Below are 16,862 nucleotides of genomic sequence, written 5' to 3' on the forward strand. Positions count from 1 at the left end.
GGGGTAGCCAGAGTCGATGGAGAAGCCCCTTAATACAATTTATCGAACTCATCGGGCAGGTGTTGTTGACATCCAGAGGAGTAGGTGATGGCGTATTCTGCCCCCTACTGGATGCTGGTGATAGTGAGAGGACAAACTGAAGGGGCTTTGAGGCTGTAGCTGCCGGGTGAGTGGTAGAGGTAGACTGGCCCAGCGAGTCATCTATGTTCAGACCACAATGAATCTCGAAATTTGCTGTACCCCTCCCGTTGGCAAAAGCCTGATTGTAAAGCTTGATTGTGTATGGCTCAGGCCTCCTCCTAGACCATAGGCAGCATCAGCTAAACAGAGTCTCAGATTGTGTGGGAGTGACGGCCCAAGAGGCATGCAGTGCTCTCCGACCATGGTGCTAGGGTTGCAGAAGAGAACATTCTCTTTTCAAAGGTATCCAGCCTCTTGGATTCCCTATCCGGTGGTGTGGAAGGGATAGTACCAGAGTGGAGTTTGGAAAGTGGAGGCCTAGACCACCAAGCTCTCTGGAGAGGCGTGCTGGGTGGGAAAACTGAGGTCCCCTGGAGCAGGCAGTGGACAACTGTCCTGTGCACAGGATCCTCTGTGCAGGGATTGGACCAGGCCTGAGGACGTTGTCACTGAGTGCTTCGTATAGAGGGAAGAAGGATTTGGAGGGGGCAGTCCCCTGCCGAAGCACCTCTGTGAAATCTGTCACTACTTTAGTCTTGAATGTCACTGGGGGCAGCTGAAGGTCCAAGACCTCAGCCGCAATACGCACCACCAAAGTGAAAGAGGCCCCCTCCTCGGTAGCCACAGTAGGATGGGAGACAAAGCAAGTGTCACGTGAGGTGTCTAGCCCACTAGCATCCACCAGATCCTCGGTATCATCCAATGAATGGCAATACTCATCAGGGTCACTATACCTCTCCCATTCATCCTCTATGCGAGGCCTGTCAAAGGCTCCGAACTGGACGGCATGGCTCAGGGTGGTGCGGGCCATCCTCTACTTCAGATGGCGAGGAGCTTAAGAGAGTGCTCCCTTAGCACCATCAGGAGTATGGAGTAGCAATCCTCACAGTGCTTCGAGTATTGGTCTTTCTCAAGGCTTCAAAGACAGACCAAGTGGAGGTCTGTCACTGGCATTTGCCTGTGACAGGCACCACAAGGATTTAAACCAGCCAGTTTCTTGGGGGACATCTTGTCACACCAGGAGAAAGAATTTCTCAAAAAAGTGTTCGAAAAAAAGCGAAAGGCAGTCAAAAATTGACTGAGGGGAACCTCTTCACGGATATAACTGACAGCGCACACAGGTGGCACTTATATAGGTACCGCACACATCAGTTCTGGCGTGGACGCCGCCAATGTTGAGCCAAACGATGACACCTACTGGCATGCAGGAGTACCGTTCTAATATTTCCGGATCCAGTTGGACACCTGGGCATAATTCTAAGGTATGGAATCTGCAGCTAAAAGTCGCTAACAGGTATCAACCACCTGATCTACTGTCTTAATTTAATTAGCAGAATCGAAATGAGGCAACATGGTGCAAGACCTGCATTAAATGAGTTTAAGAGCAGAGTTAAATCAGTTGAGTGATGTCTTTTTTTTTGCAGTTTTCCTAATGAACCTAGCGAAGAAATTGATACGACCACACTGGTAATGGGTACTGAGATAAGCAAACTTACTACTTTGCTGCTGCTGCTTAGGGAAATCATCTCATCTCCAAAAACATAAGTTCAAGTTTATTGGTATGGCCGAATAGCCATAAAGAGTTGCTCCAAGTAAGGTGTAGTATTTACTGCCCTCTGATGGATAAAGTTAGCTTCCAAGTGGAAAGATTACGTTAATAGGAAAAAAGGGAGTGAAAGTTAACCTGCAGCTGAAGAGTTATTTCTGTGACTGAAAGGAAAAAATTTGACTCTTTCCCTTGAAAAGGGGCTTAATGCCTTATTTTAATTCTGTGTAGAGAAAGAATGGGGATACCAATCACTAAAGGTGAAACTGGATATTATCGGAGGTGAGCAGGAGAAAGGATTGCAAGCTGCAGTTGAAGCAGTTTTCACACTTACACAGGCCTTCTGAAGTGACATAGTTGATTATGCTGCTATGAGGAAAAGGAAAATGATGGGCAGTTGTAAAAATGTAGGCATAATATATGGTAATTCTGGAGAGTAAAGAAAGTAGTGATCATTTAGTGAGCTAGAAAAAGGTTGAATTCTGAAACTTCTACTGAAAGCCTCAGATTAACTGGTGATCAAACTAGTTTTTATATACGATGAAAGGGTCTTCCATGCAAAACTAATTTATATGCTAATTTATTTATTCACTTTTGATATGAAGGAATGTTCACTTGAACAGTGTGAGATTTTTTATGTATCATGTTGATTGGTCTATTTAAGTCAAATATTTTGTCCAGGCGTTTTCAAATTGAATGAGTCGTTGCTGTAAAGGGAGGCCTCATTTTCAATGAAGGTGGAAGTGGTTTAGTTTAGAAGTGTGGCCATCTGGGTCTGTACTATGGATAGTGCCCTGTGTGACACACACTCGTGCCTCTGCTTTTTGCACCCTTTGAAGACTATGGTATTCCTGAAGGGGGATGAAGATGATTGAGAAGCCCCTTCTGAAATATGGATTATGGCAGTGCCAATTGTGTCTCAGCAGGAACCGTGGTGGGGTAGCCCCAAGCCAATCAGGGTAACCTTTGTGCTTATGCCATATTGCGTGGGCTCAGAGGAAGTACACTGACTGTATGAATAAGGAGGTGATGCACAGTCAGTGAAACCATCCCTCCCCCTTGAGTATGCCCTTGGTTAGGGCTGGATTGGGCCGTACAGGGCCCCATAGGTATTCCCCAGCATGTGGGTGTTGCACTCACTGCATCCACCAACTGGGGGATCTCTGCCATTTTGTAAAATGCATGCTGAGTCACTACCTCCAGGTAAGGCGGACAGGCAGCATCACACAGCCTGCACTGGGAAGAATGCATTGATTGTAACAGGGCTCACTGCTGTGATTTACAACTGGCACACCAGTCAAACGTGTACCACAAAGCAGACTGGGATAGTGCACCCTATACTTAATAAGGGCCACGGTAGATGTTAAATGGCAGCTAATTGAAAATCAGAATGGAAAGATTGTTCATTTAGCTGTTTTTATTTTATTTTAGGGAGGCGTTACTGTAAACTCGGTGACCAGGAGCTCATATACAGGTTATCTTGAGTGTTGCCGCACGATTAAAAGTATTCAGAGTTTGTTCATGAGCAATTACAATACTTTACCATTTATTAAACATCTTATCAAATCATTTATTAGAAAGCCTTGCGAAGCCAAAGGGATGTAAGATAGTACAAATAAATGTACATTACAGTGTGGCAGCCTAATAGAAATTGCCTGTGATGTTCTCTTACATAAGGTTTGTTTGTTTCCAATTGTGGAAATTGTATTTGGTAAATGAAACAGTTTAAGTTTTGCCACACTTCATTGCTTCATGCAAGAACGTGTAAATGAATGATGATTCAAATTACTGGTATTTGAAAGAAGAAACAATGTACTTGAAGTTGTTGTACTATCAACCATTAACATTAGACTTTTTTCTGCCAGTGAATGTGTAAACCTTTTATCTGTGAATGTGCATTTAAAATGGCAGTTTTGAGAATACTTATGCACAATTTAGCTTCAGCCTTGTGTATTACTATATGTTATTCATTCTTTACCATTAGAAGTACACTTATCAAAATCATATTACTCCTTTGTACTTAGGTTACAAAAATAATTGAAACATACCATTGTGGGAAGTGTTTCAAGAGAAATAAGAGGTTCATTGCTAAGGGCTAGTCTTAATCTATAGTGTATGTGGGTTATCATGAACAGTCATTTGTTGCTTCTTTCAAGTGTGCCTATTAGGGATAGTTTTTAGACTGTGTTTTGACACAATGAATCATTGTATGTTATACGAATTTCCAAGGTATGAGGATTTGTGATAAAAAATAGCACTCAAAATGTGGAGCCTTGCACACTACGTTAGCCAGGAGAATTCAGAGGTTGTAATCGAGACATGGGAAACCGGTAAGGCTTTTTTCTAAGTACCTAAATCTTCAATATTATCACAAGATTACACAAAACTTTTGAGCATGAAAGAGATACACGTTATGGATTTGAGAAAATATATTTAATTCTCAAGCAGCGGAATCAGTTTCTATTTAATATACAAAAAGCTATTACATACTATATTTTATTGTTAAAATAACCTTACTTACATACTGGTCAGACGTTGCTATCTTAATACCATACTTAGACACTCCCAGGATAAACTCCTCATCTGGTGGCACAAAAGGCAACTTTCCATCTTGCTTTGAAACAAAAACAAAGAGACCTTTAACTACTGACATTTAACCTGAAAGTAACAATCGAGGGAAAATAAGATATTGATCACAAGTAAAATGCTATCAGCAATTGCACACAATAATATTGGATTTTAACCAGATTAACACTATACAACATTTGGTCTATGAAACATTAATTTCCACTCCTTTTAATGTCTGCCATCTTAAACACGTGTGGAGTAGGAGTGGCACAGACCAAGTAGGGCGGGTGGGTGGTAAAAACACAGACCAAGTAGGGGAGGGTGGGTGGGTGGTAAAAACACAGACCAAGTAGGGCGGGTGGATGTTTGGGAAAAACACAGACCAAGTAGTTGGGAAAAACACAGACCAAGTAGTTGGGAAAAACACAGACCAAGTAGGGCTGGTGGGTGGGTGGGTGGGAAAAACACAGACCAAGTATGGGACAAACACAGACCAAGTAGGGTGGGTTGGTGGGTGGGAAAAACACAGATCAAGTAGGGCGGGTGGGTCAAGTTGGGAAAAACACTGATGAAGTATGAGAAAAACACAGACCATGTAGGGCGGTGGGTCTTTGGGAAAAACACAGACAAGGTAGGAAGGGTGGGTGGGTTAAAAGCGCAGATGAGGTACGAAGGGTAGGTGGGTGGGAAAAGCGCAGACGAGGAAGGAAGGGTGGGTGTGAAAAGCATAAATGAGGTAGGAAAGATGGGTGGGTGGGAAAAGCGCAGACGAGGCAGGAAGGGTGGGTGGGTGGGAAAAGCGCAGACGAGGCAGGAAGGGTGGGTGGGTGGGAAAAGCGCAGACGAGGCAGGAAGGGTGGGTGGGAGGGAAAAGCGCAGACGAGGCAGGAAGGGTGGGTGGGAGGGAAAAGCGCAGACGAGGCAGGAAGGGTGGGTGGGAGGGAAAAGCGCAGACGAGGCAGGAAGGGTGGGTGGGAGGGAAAAGCGCAGACGAGGCAGGAAGGGTGGGTGGGAGGGAAAAGCGCAGACAAGGCAGGAAGGGTGGGTGGGAGGGAAAAGCGCAGACGAGGTAGGAAGCGTGGGTGGGAGGGAAAAGCGCAGACGAGGCAGGAAGGGAGGGTGGGTGGGAAAAGCGCAGACGAGGCAGTAAGGGAGGGTGGGTGGGAAAAGCGCAGACGAGGCAGGAAGGGTGGGTGGGAGGGAAAAGCGCAGACGAGGCAGGAAGGGTGGGTGGGTGGGAAAAGCGCAGACGAGGCAGGAAGGGTGGGTGGGTGGGAAAAGCGCAGACGAGGCAGGAAGGGTGGGTGGGAGGGAAAAGTGCAGACGAGGCAGGAAGGGTGGGTGGGAGGGAAAAGCGCAGACGAGGCAGGAAGGGTGGGTGGGAGGGAAAAGCGCAGACGAGGCAAGAAGGGTTTGTGGGTGGGAAAAGCACAGACGAGGCAGGAAGGGTGGGACAGACGAGGTAGGGTGAGTTGGTGGGTGGGTGGGAAAGACAAGATAGGGCGGGTGGTAAAAACACAGACAAAGTGGTGCGGGTGGGTGGTAAAAACACAGATGAAATGGGGCGGGTGGGTGGTAAAAACACAGATGAAATGGGGCGGGTGGGTGGGAAAAACACAGACCAAGTAGGGAGGGCGGGTGGGTGGGAAAACGGAAAACCACAGACCAAGTAGGGCGGGTGGGTGGGAAAAACACAGACCAAGAAGGGGTGGGTGGGTGGATGGGGAAAACACAGACCAAGTAGGGGCGGGTGGGTGGGTGGGAAAAACACAGACCAAGTAGGGGCGGCTGGGTGGGTGGGAAAAACACAGACCAAGTAGGGGCGGGTGGGTGGGTGGGAAAAACACAGACCAAGTAGGGGCGGGTGGGTGGGTGGGAAAAACACAGACCAAGTAGGGGCGGGCGGGTGGGTGGGAAAAACACAGACCAAGTAGGGGCGGGTGGGTGGGTAAAACACAGACCAAGTAGGGGCGGGTGGGTGGGAAAAACACAGACCAAGTAGGGGCGGGTGGGTGGGTGAGAAAAACACAGACCAAGTAGGGGCGGGCGGGTGGTTGCTTGGGAAAAACACAGACCAAGTAGGGGCGGGTGGGTGGGTGGGTGGGGAAAAAAACAGAGTTGAGGTGGGGTGGGTGGGTGGGGTGCAGCGGAGGTGAGGTGGGGTGGGTGGGTGGGGTGCAGCGGAGGTGAGGTGGGGTGGGTGGGTGGGGTGCAGCGGAGGTGGGGTGGGTGGGTGGGGTGCAGCGGAGGTGAGGTGGGGTGGGTGGGTGGGGTGCAGCGGAGGTGGGTGGGTGGGGTGCAGCGGAGGTGAGGTGGGGTGGGTGGGTGGGGTGCAGCGGAGGTGAGGTGGGGTGGGTGGGTGGGGTGCAGCGGAGGTGAGGTGGGGTGGGTGGGTGGGTGGGGTGCAGCGGAGGTGAGGTGGGGTGGGTGGGGTGGGAGCAGCGGAGGTGGGGTGGGTGGGTGGGGTGGGAGCAGCGGAGGTGGGGTGGGTGGGTGGGGTGGGAGCAGCGGAGGTGGGGTGGGTGGGTGGGGTGGGAGCAGCGGAGGTGGGGTGGGTGGGTGGGGTGGGAGCAGCGGAGGTGGGGTGGGTGGGTGGTGTGGGAGCAGCGGAGGTGGGGTGGGTGGGTGGGGTGGGAGCAGCGGAGGTGGGGTGGGGTGGGTGGGGTGGGAGCAGCGGAGGTGGGGTGGGTGGGGTGGGAGCAGCGGAGGTGGGGGGGGTGGGAGCAGCGGAGGTGGGGTGGGTGGGTGGGGTGGGAGCAGCGGAGGTGGGGTGGGTGGGTGGGGTGGGAGCAGCGGAGGTGGGGTGGGTGGGTGGGGTGGGAGCAGCGGAGGTGGGGTGGGTGGGTGGGGTGGGAGCAGCGGAGGTGGGGTGGGTGGGTGGGGTGGGAGCAGCGGAGGTGGGGTGGGTGGGTGGGGTGGGAGCAGCGGGGGTGGGTGGGTGGGGTGGGAGCAGCGGAGGTGGGGTGGGTGGGTGGGGTGGGAGCAGCGGAGGTGGGGTGGGTGGGTGGGGTGGGAGCAGCGGAGGTGGGGTGGGTGGGTGGGGTGGGAGCAGCGGAGGTTGGGTGGGTGGGGTGTTTTCAGCGGATTTGGGGATGGTGGGGTGGGAGCAGCGGAGGTGGGGTGGGAGCAGCGGAGGTGGGGTGGGTGGGTGGGAGCAGCGGAGGTGGGGTGGGTGGGGTGGGAGCAGCGGAGGTGGGGTGGGTGGGTGGGGTGGGGTGGGAGCAGCGGGTGGGTGGGTGGGGTGGGAGCAGCGGGTGGGTGGGTGGGGTGGGAGCAGCGGAGGTGGGGTGGGGTGGGTGGGTGCAGCGGAGTTGAGGTGGGGCGGGTGGGTGGGTGCAGCGGAGTTGAGGTGGGGCGGGTGGGTGGGTGCAGCGGAGTTGAGGTGGGGCGGGTGGGTGCGTGCAGCGGAGTTGAGGTGGGGCGGGTGGGTGCGTGCAGCGGAGTTGAGGTGGGGCGGGTGGGTGGGCGCAGCGGAGTTGAGGTGGGGCGGGTGGGTGGGCGCAGCGGAGTTGAGGTGGGGTGGGTGGGTGGGCGCAGCGGAGTTGAGGTGGGGTGGGTGGGCGCAGCGGAGTTGAGGTGGGGTGGGTGGGTGGGCGCAGCGGAGTTGAGGTGGGGTGGGTGGGTGGGTGCAGCGGAGTTGAGGTGGGGTGGAGTTGAGGTGGGGTGGGTGCAGCGGAGTTGAGGTGGGGTGGGTGGGTGCAGCGGAGTTGGGGTGGGTGGGTGCAGCGAGGTGGGGTGGGTGGGTGGGTGCAGCGGAGTTGGGGTGGGTGGGCGCAGCGGAGTTGAGGTGGGGTGGGTGGGTGCAGCGGAGTTGAGATGGGGTGGGTGGGTGGGTGCAGCGGAGTTGAGATGGGGTGGGTGGGTGGGTGCAGCGGAGTTGAGATGGGGTGGGTGGGTGGGTGCAGCGGAGTTGAGGTGGGGTGGGTGGGTGGGTGTAGCGGAGTTGAGGTGGGGTGGGTGGGTGGCTGGGTGCAGCGGAGTTGAGGTGGGGTGGGTGGGTGCAGCGGAGTTGAGGTGGGGTGGGTGGGTGGGTGGGTGCAGCGGAGTTGAGGTGGGGTGGGTGGGTGCAGCGGAGTTGAGGTGGGGGGGGTGGGTGCAGCGGGGGTGGGGTGTGGTGGGTGGGTGCAGCGGAGTTGAGGTGGGGTGGGTGGGTGCAGCGGAGTTGAGGTGGGGTGGGTGGGTGGGTGCAGCGGAGTTGAGGTGGGGTGGGTGCAGCGGAGTAGAGGTGGGTGGGTGCAGCGGAGTTGAGGTGGGGTGGGTGGGTGGGTGCAGCGGAGTTGAGGTGGGGTGGGTGGGTGCAGCGGAGTTGAGGTGGGGTGGGTGGGTGGGTGCAGCGCAGTTGAGGTGGGGTGGGTGCAGCGGAGGTGGGGTGGGTGGGTGCAGCGGAGTTGAGGTGGGGTGGGTGGGATGGTGCAGCGGAGTTGAGGTGGGGTGGGTGGGTGCTGCGGAGTTGAGGTGGGGTGGGTGGGTGCAGCGGAGTTGAGGTGGGGTGGGTGGGTGGGTGCAGCGGAGTTGAGGTGTTTGCAGCGGAGATGAGGTGGGGTGGGTGGGTGCAGCGGAGTTGAGGTGGGGTGGGTGGGTGGGTGCAGCGGAGTTGAGGTGGGTAGGTGCAGCGGAGTTGGGGTGGGTGGGGTGCAGCGGAGGTGAGGTGGGGTGGGTGGGTGGGGTGCAGCGGAGGTGGGGTGGGTGGGTGGGGTGCAGCGGAGGTGGGGTGGGTGGGTGGGGTGGGAGCAGCGGAGGTGGGGTGGGTGGGTGGGGTGGGAGCAGCGGAGGTGGGGTGGGTGGGTGGGGTGGGAGCAGCGGAGGTGGGGTGGGTGGGTGGGGTGGGAGCAGCGGAGGTGGGGTGGGGGGGTGGGGTGGGAGCAGCGGAGGTGGGGTGGGTGGGGTGGGAGCAGCGGAGGTGGGGTGGGTGGGTGGGGTGGGAGCAGCGGAGGTGGGGTGGGTGGGTGGGGTGGGAGCAGCGGAGGTGGGGTGGGTGGGTGGGGTGGGAGCAGCGGAGGTGGGGTGGGTGGGTGGGGTGGGAGCAGCGGAGGTGGGGTGGGTGGGTGGGGTGGGAGCAGCGGAGGTGGGGTGGGAGCAGCGGAGGTGGGGTGGGGGGGTGGGAGCAGCGGAGGTGGGGTGGGTGGGTGGGGTGGGAGCAGCGGAGGTGGGGTGGGTGGGTGGGGTGGGAGCAGCGGAGGTGGGGTGGGTGGGTGGGGTGGGAGCAGCGGAGGTGGGGTGGGTGGGTGGGGTGGGAGCAGCGGAGGTTGGGTGGGTGGGGTGTTTTCAGCGGATTTGGGGATGGTGGGGTGGGAGCAGCGGAGGTGGGGTGGGAGCAGCGGAGGTGGGGTGGGTGGGTGGGAGCAGCGGAGGTGGGGTGGGTGGGGTGGGAGCAGCGGAGGTGGGGTGGGTGGGTGGGGTGGGGTGGGAGCAGCGGGTGGGTGGGTGGGGTGGGAGCAGCGGGTGGGTGGGTGGGTGCAGCGGATTTGGGGTGGGTGCGGGGGTGGTTGCAGCGGATTTGGGGTGGGTGGGGGGGTGGTTGCAGCGGATTTGGGGTGGGTGGGTGGGGTGGTTGCAGCGGATTTGGGGTGGGTGGGTGGGGTGGGAGCAGCGGAGGTGGGGTGGGTGGGTGCAGCGGAGTTGAGGTGGGGTGGGTGGGTGGGTGGGTGCAGCGGAGTTGAGGTGGGGTGGGTGGGTGGGTGCAGCGGAGTTGAGGTGGGGTGGGTGGGTGGGTGCAGCGGAGTTGAGGTGGGGTGGGTGGGTGGGCGCAGCGGAGTTGAGGTGGGGTGGGTGGGCGCAGCGGAGTTGAGGTGGGGTGGGTGGGCGCAGCGGAGTTGAGGTGGGGCGGGTGGGTGGGTGCAGCGGAGTTGAGGTGGGGCGGGTGGGTGGGTGCAGCGGAGTTGAGGTGGGGCGGGTGGGTGCGTGCAGCGGAGTTGAGGTGGGGCGGGTGGGTGCGTGCAGCGGAGTTGAGGTGGGGCGGGTGGGTGGGCGCAGCGGAGTTGAGGTGGGGTGGGTGGGTGGGCGCAGCGGAGTTGAGGTGGGGTGGGTGGGTGGGCGCAGCGGAGTTGAGGTGGGGTGGGTGGGTGGGCGCAGCGGAGTTGAGGTGGGGTGGGTGGGTGGGTGCAGCGGAGTTGAGGTGGGGTGGGTGCAGCGGAGTTGAGGTGGGGTGGAGTTGAGGTGGGGTGGGTGCAGCGGAGTTGAGGTGGGGTGGGTGCAGCGGAGTTGAGGTGGGGTGGGGTGGGTGGGTGCAGCGGAGTTGGGGTGGGTGGGTGCAGCGGAGGTGGGGTGGGTGGGTGGGTGCAGCGGAGTTGGGGTGGGTGGGCGCAGCGGAGTTGAGGTGGGGTGGGTGGGTGCAGCGGAGTTGAGATGGGGTGGGTGGGTGGGTGCAGCGGAGTTGAGATGGGGTGGGTGGGTGGGTGCAGCGGAGTTGAGATGGGGTGGGTGGGTGGGTGCAGCGGAGTTGAGATGGGGTGGGTGGGTGCAGCGGAGTTGAGGTGGGGTGGGTGGGTGGGTGCAGCGGAGTTGAGGTGGGGTGGGTGGGTGGCTGGGTGCAGCGGAGTTGAGGTGGGGTGGGTGGGTGCAGCGGAGTTGAGGTGGGGTGGGTGGGTGGGTGGGTGCAGCGGAGTTGAGGTGGGGTGGGTGGGTGCAGCGGAGTTGAGGTGGGGGGGGTGGGTGCAGCGGGGGTGGGGTGTGGTGGGTGGGTGCAGCGGAGTTGAGGTGGGGTGGGTGGGTGCAGCGGAGTTGAGGTGGGGTGGGTGGGTGGGTGCAGCGGAGTTGAGGTGGGGTGGGTGGGTGGGTGCAGCGGAGTTGAGGTGGGGTGGGTGGGTGGGTGCAGCGGAGTTGAGGTGGGGTGGTGGGTGGGTGCAGCGGAGTTGAGGTGGGGTGGGTGGGTGGGTGCAGCGGAGTTGAGGTGGGGTGGGTGCAGCGGAGTTGAGGTGGGTGGGTGCAGCGGAGTTGAGGTGGGGTGGGTGGGTGGGTGCAGCGGAGTTGAGGTGGGGTGGGTGCAGCGGAGGTGGGGTGGGTGGGTGCAGCGGAGTTGAGGTGGGGTGGGTGGGATGGTGCAGCGGAGTTGAGGTGGGGTGGGTGGGTGCAGCGGAGTTGAGGTGGGGTGGGTGGGTGGGTGCAGCGGAGTTGAGGTGTTTGCAGCGGAGATGAGGTGGGGTGGGTGGGTGCAGCGGAGTTGAGGTGGGGTGGGTGGGTGGGTGCAGCGGAGTTGAGGTGGGTAGGTGCAGCGGAGTTGGGGTGGGTGGGTGGTTGGGTGCAGCGGAGTTGGGGTTGCAGCGGAGTTGGGGTGGGTGGGTGGGTGCAGCGGAGTTGGGGTTGCAGCGTAGTTGGGGTGGGTGGGTGCAGCGGAGTTGGGGTAGGTGGGTGTGCGCAGCGGAGTTGTGGTGGGGGGGTGGGTGTATGCAGCGGAGTTGGGGTAGGTGGGTATTAAGGGTGCAGCGGAGTTGGGGTGGGTGGTAGCTGCGGGGTTGGGTGGGTGCAGCGGAGTTGGGGTGGGTAGGTGGATGGGTGGGTGCAGCGGAGTTGGGGTGGGTGGGTGGGGGTGTGGGTGCGTGCAGCGGAGGTGGGGTGGGTGGGTGGGTGCGTGCAGCGGAGGTGGGGTGGGTGGGTGGGTGCAGCGGAGGTGGGGTGGGTGGGTGGGTGCAGCGGAGTTGAGGTGGGGTGGGTGGGTGCAGTGGAGTTGGGGTGGGTGGGTGGGTGCAGTGGAGTTGGGGTGGGTGGGTGGGTGCAGTGGAGTTGGGGTGGGTGGGTGGGTGGGTGGGTGCAGTGGAGTTGGGGTGGGTGGGTGGGTGGGTGGGTGCAGTGGAGTTGGGGTGGGTGGGTGGGTGCAGTGGAGTTGGGGTGGGTGGGTGGGTGGGTGCAGTGGAGTTGGGGTGGGTGGGTGGGTGGGTGCAGCGGAGTTGGGGTGGGAGGGTGGGTGGGAGCAGCGGGGGTTGGGGTGGGAGCAGGTGGGGTTGGGAGGGTGGGAGCAGGTGGGGTGGGTGGGAGCAGCGGAGTTGGGGTGGGTGGGAGCAGCGGAGTTGGGGTGGGTGGGTGGGAGCAGCGGAGTTGGGGCTGCAGCGGAGTTGGGGTGGGTGGGTGCAGCGGAGTTGGGGTAGGTGGGTGTGCGCAGCGGAGTTGGGGTAGGTGGGTGGGCGCAGCGGAGTTGGGGTGGGTGGGTGGGCGCAGCGGAGTTGGGGTGGGTGGTAAGGGTGCAGCCGAGTTGGGGTGGGTGGGTTTTTGCAGCGGAGTTGGGGTGGGTGGGTGGGTGCAGCGGAGTTGGGGTGGGTGGTAAGGGTGCAGCGGAGTTGGGGTGGGTGGGTTTTTGCAGCGGAGTTGGGGTGGGGGGGGTGGGTGCAGCGGAGTTGGGGTGGGTGGGGGGTGGTTGCAGCGGATTTGGGGGGGGTGGATGGTTGCAGCGGAGTTGAGGTGGGGTGGGTGGGTGCAGGGGAGTTGAGGTGGGGTGGGTGGGTGCAGGGGAGTTGAGGTGGGGTGGGTGGGTGCAGGGGAGTTGAGGTGGGGTGGGTGGGTGGGTGCAGGGGAGTTGAGGTGGGGTGGGTGGGTGGGTGCAGGGGAGTTGAGGTGGGGTGGGTGGGTGGGTGCAGGGGAGTTGAGGTGGGGTGGGTGGGTGGGTGCAGGGGAGTTGAGGTGGGGTGGGTGGGTGGGTGCAGGGGAGTTGAGGTGTTTGCAGCGGAGTTGAGGTGGGGTGGGTGGGTGCAGCGGAGTTGAGGTGGGGTGGGTGCAGCGGAGTTGAGGTGGGGTGGGTGGGTGGGTGCAGGGGAGTTGAGGTGGGGTGGGTGGGTGGGTGCAGGGGAGTTGAGGTGGGGTGGGTGGGTGGGTGCAGGGGAGTTGAGGTGGGGTGGGTGGGTGCAGGGGAGGTGGGGTGGGTGGGTGGATGCAGGGGAGGTGGGGTGGGTGGGTGGGTGGGTGGGTGGGTGCAGGGGAGGGGGGGTGGGGTGGGTGGGTGCAGGGGAGTTGAGGTGGGGTGGGTGGGTGCAGGGGAGTTGAGGTGGGGTGGGTGGGTGGGTGCAGGGGAGTTGAGGTGGGGTGGGTGGGTGCAGGGGAGTTGAGGTGGGGTGGGTGGGTGGGTGCAGGGGAGTTGAGGTGGGGTGGGTGGGTGGGTGCAGGGGAGTTGAGGTGGGGTGGGTGGGTGGGTGCAGGGGAGTTGAGGTGGGGTGGGTGGGTGGGTGCAGGGGAGTTGAGGTGGGGTGGGTGGGTGCAGGGGAGTTGAGGTGGGGTGGGTGGGTGCAGGGGAGTTGAGGTGGGGTGGGTGGGTGCAGGGGAGTTGAGGTGGGGTGGGTGGGTGGGTGCAGGGGAGTTGAGGTGGGGTGGGTGGGTGGGTGCAGGGGAGTTGAGGTGGGGTGGGTGGGTGGGTGCAGGGGAGTTGAGGTGGGGTGGGTGGGTGCAGGGGAGTTGAGGTGGGGTGGGTGGGTGGGTGCAGGGGAGTTGAGGTGGGGTGGGTGGGTGGGTGCAGGGGAGTTGAGGTGGGGTGGGTGGGTGCAGGGGAGTTGAGGTGGGGTGGGTGGGTGGGTGCAGGGGAGTTGAGGTGGGGTGGGTGGGTGCAGGGGAGTTGAGGTGGGGTGGGTGGGTGGGTGCAGGGGAGTTGAGGTGGGGTGGGTGGGTGGGTGCATGGGAGTTGAGGTGGGGTGGGTGGGTGCAGGGGAGTTGAGGTGGGGTAGGTGGGTGCAGGGGAGTTGAGGTGGGGTGGGTGGCTGGGTGGGTGCAGGGGAGTTGAGGTGGGGTGGGTGCAGGGGAGTTGAAGTGGGGTGGGTGGGTGCAGGGGAGTTGAGGTGGGGTGGGTGCAGCGGAGGTGGGGTGGGTGCAGCGGAGTTGGGGTGGGCGGGTGCAGCGGAGTTGAGGTGGGGTGGGTGGGTGCGTGGGTGCAGCGGAGTTGAGGTGGGGTGGGTGGGTGCTGCGGAGTTGAGGTGGGGTGGGTGGGTGCAGCAGAGTGGAGGTGGGGTGGGTGCAGCAGAGTGGAGGTGGGGTGGGTGGGTGCAGCAGAGTGGAGGTGGGGTGGGTGGGTGCGTGCAACAGAGTGGAGGTGGGGTGGGTGGGTGCGTGCAACAGAGTGGAGGTGGGGTGGGTGGGTGGGTGCAACAGAGTGGAGGTGGGGTGGGTGGGTGGGTGCAACAGAGTGGAGGTGGGGTGGGTGGGTGGGTGCAACAGAGTGGAGGTGGGGTAGGTGGGTGCAGCAGAGTGGAGGTGGGGTGGGTGGGTGGGTGCAGCAGAGTGGAGGTGGGGTGGGTGGGTGGGTGCAGCAGAGTGGAGGTGGGGTGGGTGGGTGGGTGCAGCAGAGTGGAGGGTGGGAGGAGAGTGGAGGGTGGGTGGGTGCAGCAGAGTGGAGGGTGGGTGGGTGGGGTGGGTGGGTGCAGCAGAGTGGAGGGTGGGTGGGTGGGGTGGGTGCAGCAGAGTGGGGGGTGGGGTGGGTGCAGCAGAGTGGGGGGTGGGGTGGGTGGGTGCAGCAGAGTGGGGGGTGGGGTTTGCAGCAGAGTGGGGGGGTGGGTGCAGCAGAGTGTAGGGTGGGGTGGGGGGGTGGGTGCAGCAGAGTGTAGGGTGGGGTGGGGGGGTGGGTGCAGCAGAGTGTAGGGTGGGGTGGGGGGTGGGTGCAGCAGAGTGGAGGGTGGGTGGGTGCAGCGGAGTGGAGGTGGGGTGGGTGGGTGCAGCGGAGTGGAGGTGGGGTGGGTGGGTGCAGCGGAGTTGAGGGAGGGTTACAACAAAGCTTTGAGAGGGCGGTTGGTTGAGAAAGGCACAGCTGAGGGAGGGCAGGTAGGGGATAACATGGGTGGGAAAGCGTGGGTGGGAACAACACAGTTGAGCGAGAGTATACAACACAGTTGAGGGAGCGTCTAAATCACAGTTGAGGGAGTGTTTACAACACAGTTTAAGGACTGTGAGTGGATGGGAACAGCACAGTTGAGGGAGGATGGCTGGGGTGGTTACAACAGCACAGTTGATGGTAACAGCACAGATGAGCAAAGGTGGATAGCTGGGTGGGAATAACACAAAGGATTGGGAACAACACAGATGACAGGTGGCCGACATCACAGACGAAGGAGGATCAACAACAGACAATGGACAGGTGGAAACAAAACAGACAAGGGAGGGTGGGTCGGTTGGTGGGAAAAACAGATGAGGGATGGTGGAAACAACACAGGCGAGGGTGGATGGAAACAATATGGATGAGGAATGGAGGGAAGGTGGGAAAAACATGGACAAGGGAGGGAGGGAGGCTGGGTACAACACGGACAAGGGATAACAACACAGACTATTGGGAACAACACTGATGAAGGAGGGATAGTGGGAACAACATGGAATATGGAAGGAGAGAAGAATACAGGGGGGAGAAGTACACAAAGGAGTAAGCCTAAAAAATATAGCCTCTGGTAAAATGCTGAAACAGAAGGAAAAAGGTAATGCCTTCAAAATTAGCAGTGGAAGGACGAGTAATCCGTCCATGCTCCAGATACGGGACAAACCTATGAAGGGGAAGGAAGCCTAAAGCAATTGACCAGAAGCAAGCAAAGAAGAGTGACAATGAAGCCAACCAATGGTAAAGGGTGGCCTCTAAGCCTACTGTTAGAAAACAAAAGGTCTTAAATAGACAGTGCATGTGAAGTTTAGTCGAGACCTAAAAAGCATAGTTAATTTTTTTAACTGCATGCTGCAAAGTACATCCAGCAGTTAGAAAGTTTTACCTGAGCAACATCAATGTAGTTAATCAAATCCAATGGACCTTGGAGGTTCCTGCTTTCCTCAATTTTCAGTCTCTCAATGGAACCCACATATTTAACTCTAAATTCTGCAGTGGTCTCAGAATTGGTATTGCTTAGTCCTGTAAACAAAAAAAGTGGTCACATGCAATTAGCATTATTTGTTTCTGAATCAAAGTGATTATTAGTGCATAGTTAAGTCTTGAAGGTGAAGGGTTCAGGTAGTTGCTAAGAGTACTTGAACAAAGATCAACTAACAGTTTGCAACAGTGGCACAAAGCCTTAAAGTGTAGCAATACTGTCTTTTCAGTATTACAACTGTAATGCGTCCAACATATCGCCTTCCTTGTTCAGAATGGCCTGAACTACAAAAAAAGCAAGTGTTAGGGTGGCATTCACCTGTCCTGTTCATGTGTCTTCATCCAAGACCCAAACCAGAGTGGTACTGCTCCCTCATCCTTGGCTGGGGTGACTGGCAGAGTGTAATGCTATCTGTATTTTACCACCAGCTCCATCTTGACCTCTGACAATTCTGTGCTTAGCTTAGCTTCAAATGCCGTCACATTGGTGGCGCAGGTATTTTTCTGCACACAGCTTGTTAACGTGGTTTCTCTTTTTCACACCAGAGAAGGGAACATAACTTGGGGGAGGAATACAGATAAAGATGTGCCAGGCTGAGAATTTTTATGGTACAGCAGGGTACAGCTCCGTCTTGGAAAAACACCATGAGATCTGGCCAGTCTCGGTTGTGTTTTTTCAACACTGACCTGGTACGGTCAGCACTTGAATTTCACAACTTATTATCTTTGTGTAACTTGGTAAGAACCTTAATAAATTCATTATTCAGACTAAGAGTGCTGCATTCTTTGCATTCCTTTCACTTCGTTTCCTCTTGG

General features: G+C 58.7%; 1 protein-coding gene across 1 annotated transcript in view; it reads right to left on the minus strand.

Annotated features, from left to right (window-relative positions):
- ITGB1BP1 (integrin subunit beta 1 binding protein 1) overlaps positions 1 to 16,862 on the minus strand; it is a 159,150-nt gene that overhangs the window by 40,101 nt on the left and 102,187 nt on the right. Inside the window, exons 4-5 of the mRNA XM_069235903.1 lie at positions 15,952 to 16,088; positions 4,248 to 4,340 (exon numbers count right to left, since the gene is read on the minus strand). Of these exons, the coding sequence (XP_069092004.1) occupies positions 4,248 to 4,340; positions 15,952 to 16,088 (230 nt within the window). The remainder of the gene's footprint in view (positions 1 to 4,247; positions 4,341 to 15,951; positions 16,089 to 16,862) is intronic.

Source organism: Pleurodeles waltl, chromosome 5 (assembly GCF_031143425.1).
Source record: "Pleurodeles waltl isolate 20211129_DDA chromosome 5, aPleWal1.hap1.20221129, whole genome shotgun sequence".
Taxonomy (NCBI): Eukaryota; Metazoa; Chordata; class Amphibia; order Caudata; family Salamandridae; genus Pleurodeles; species Pleurodeles waltl.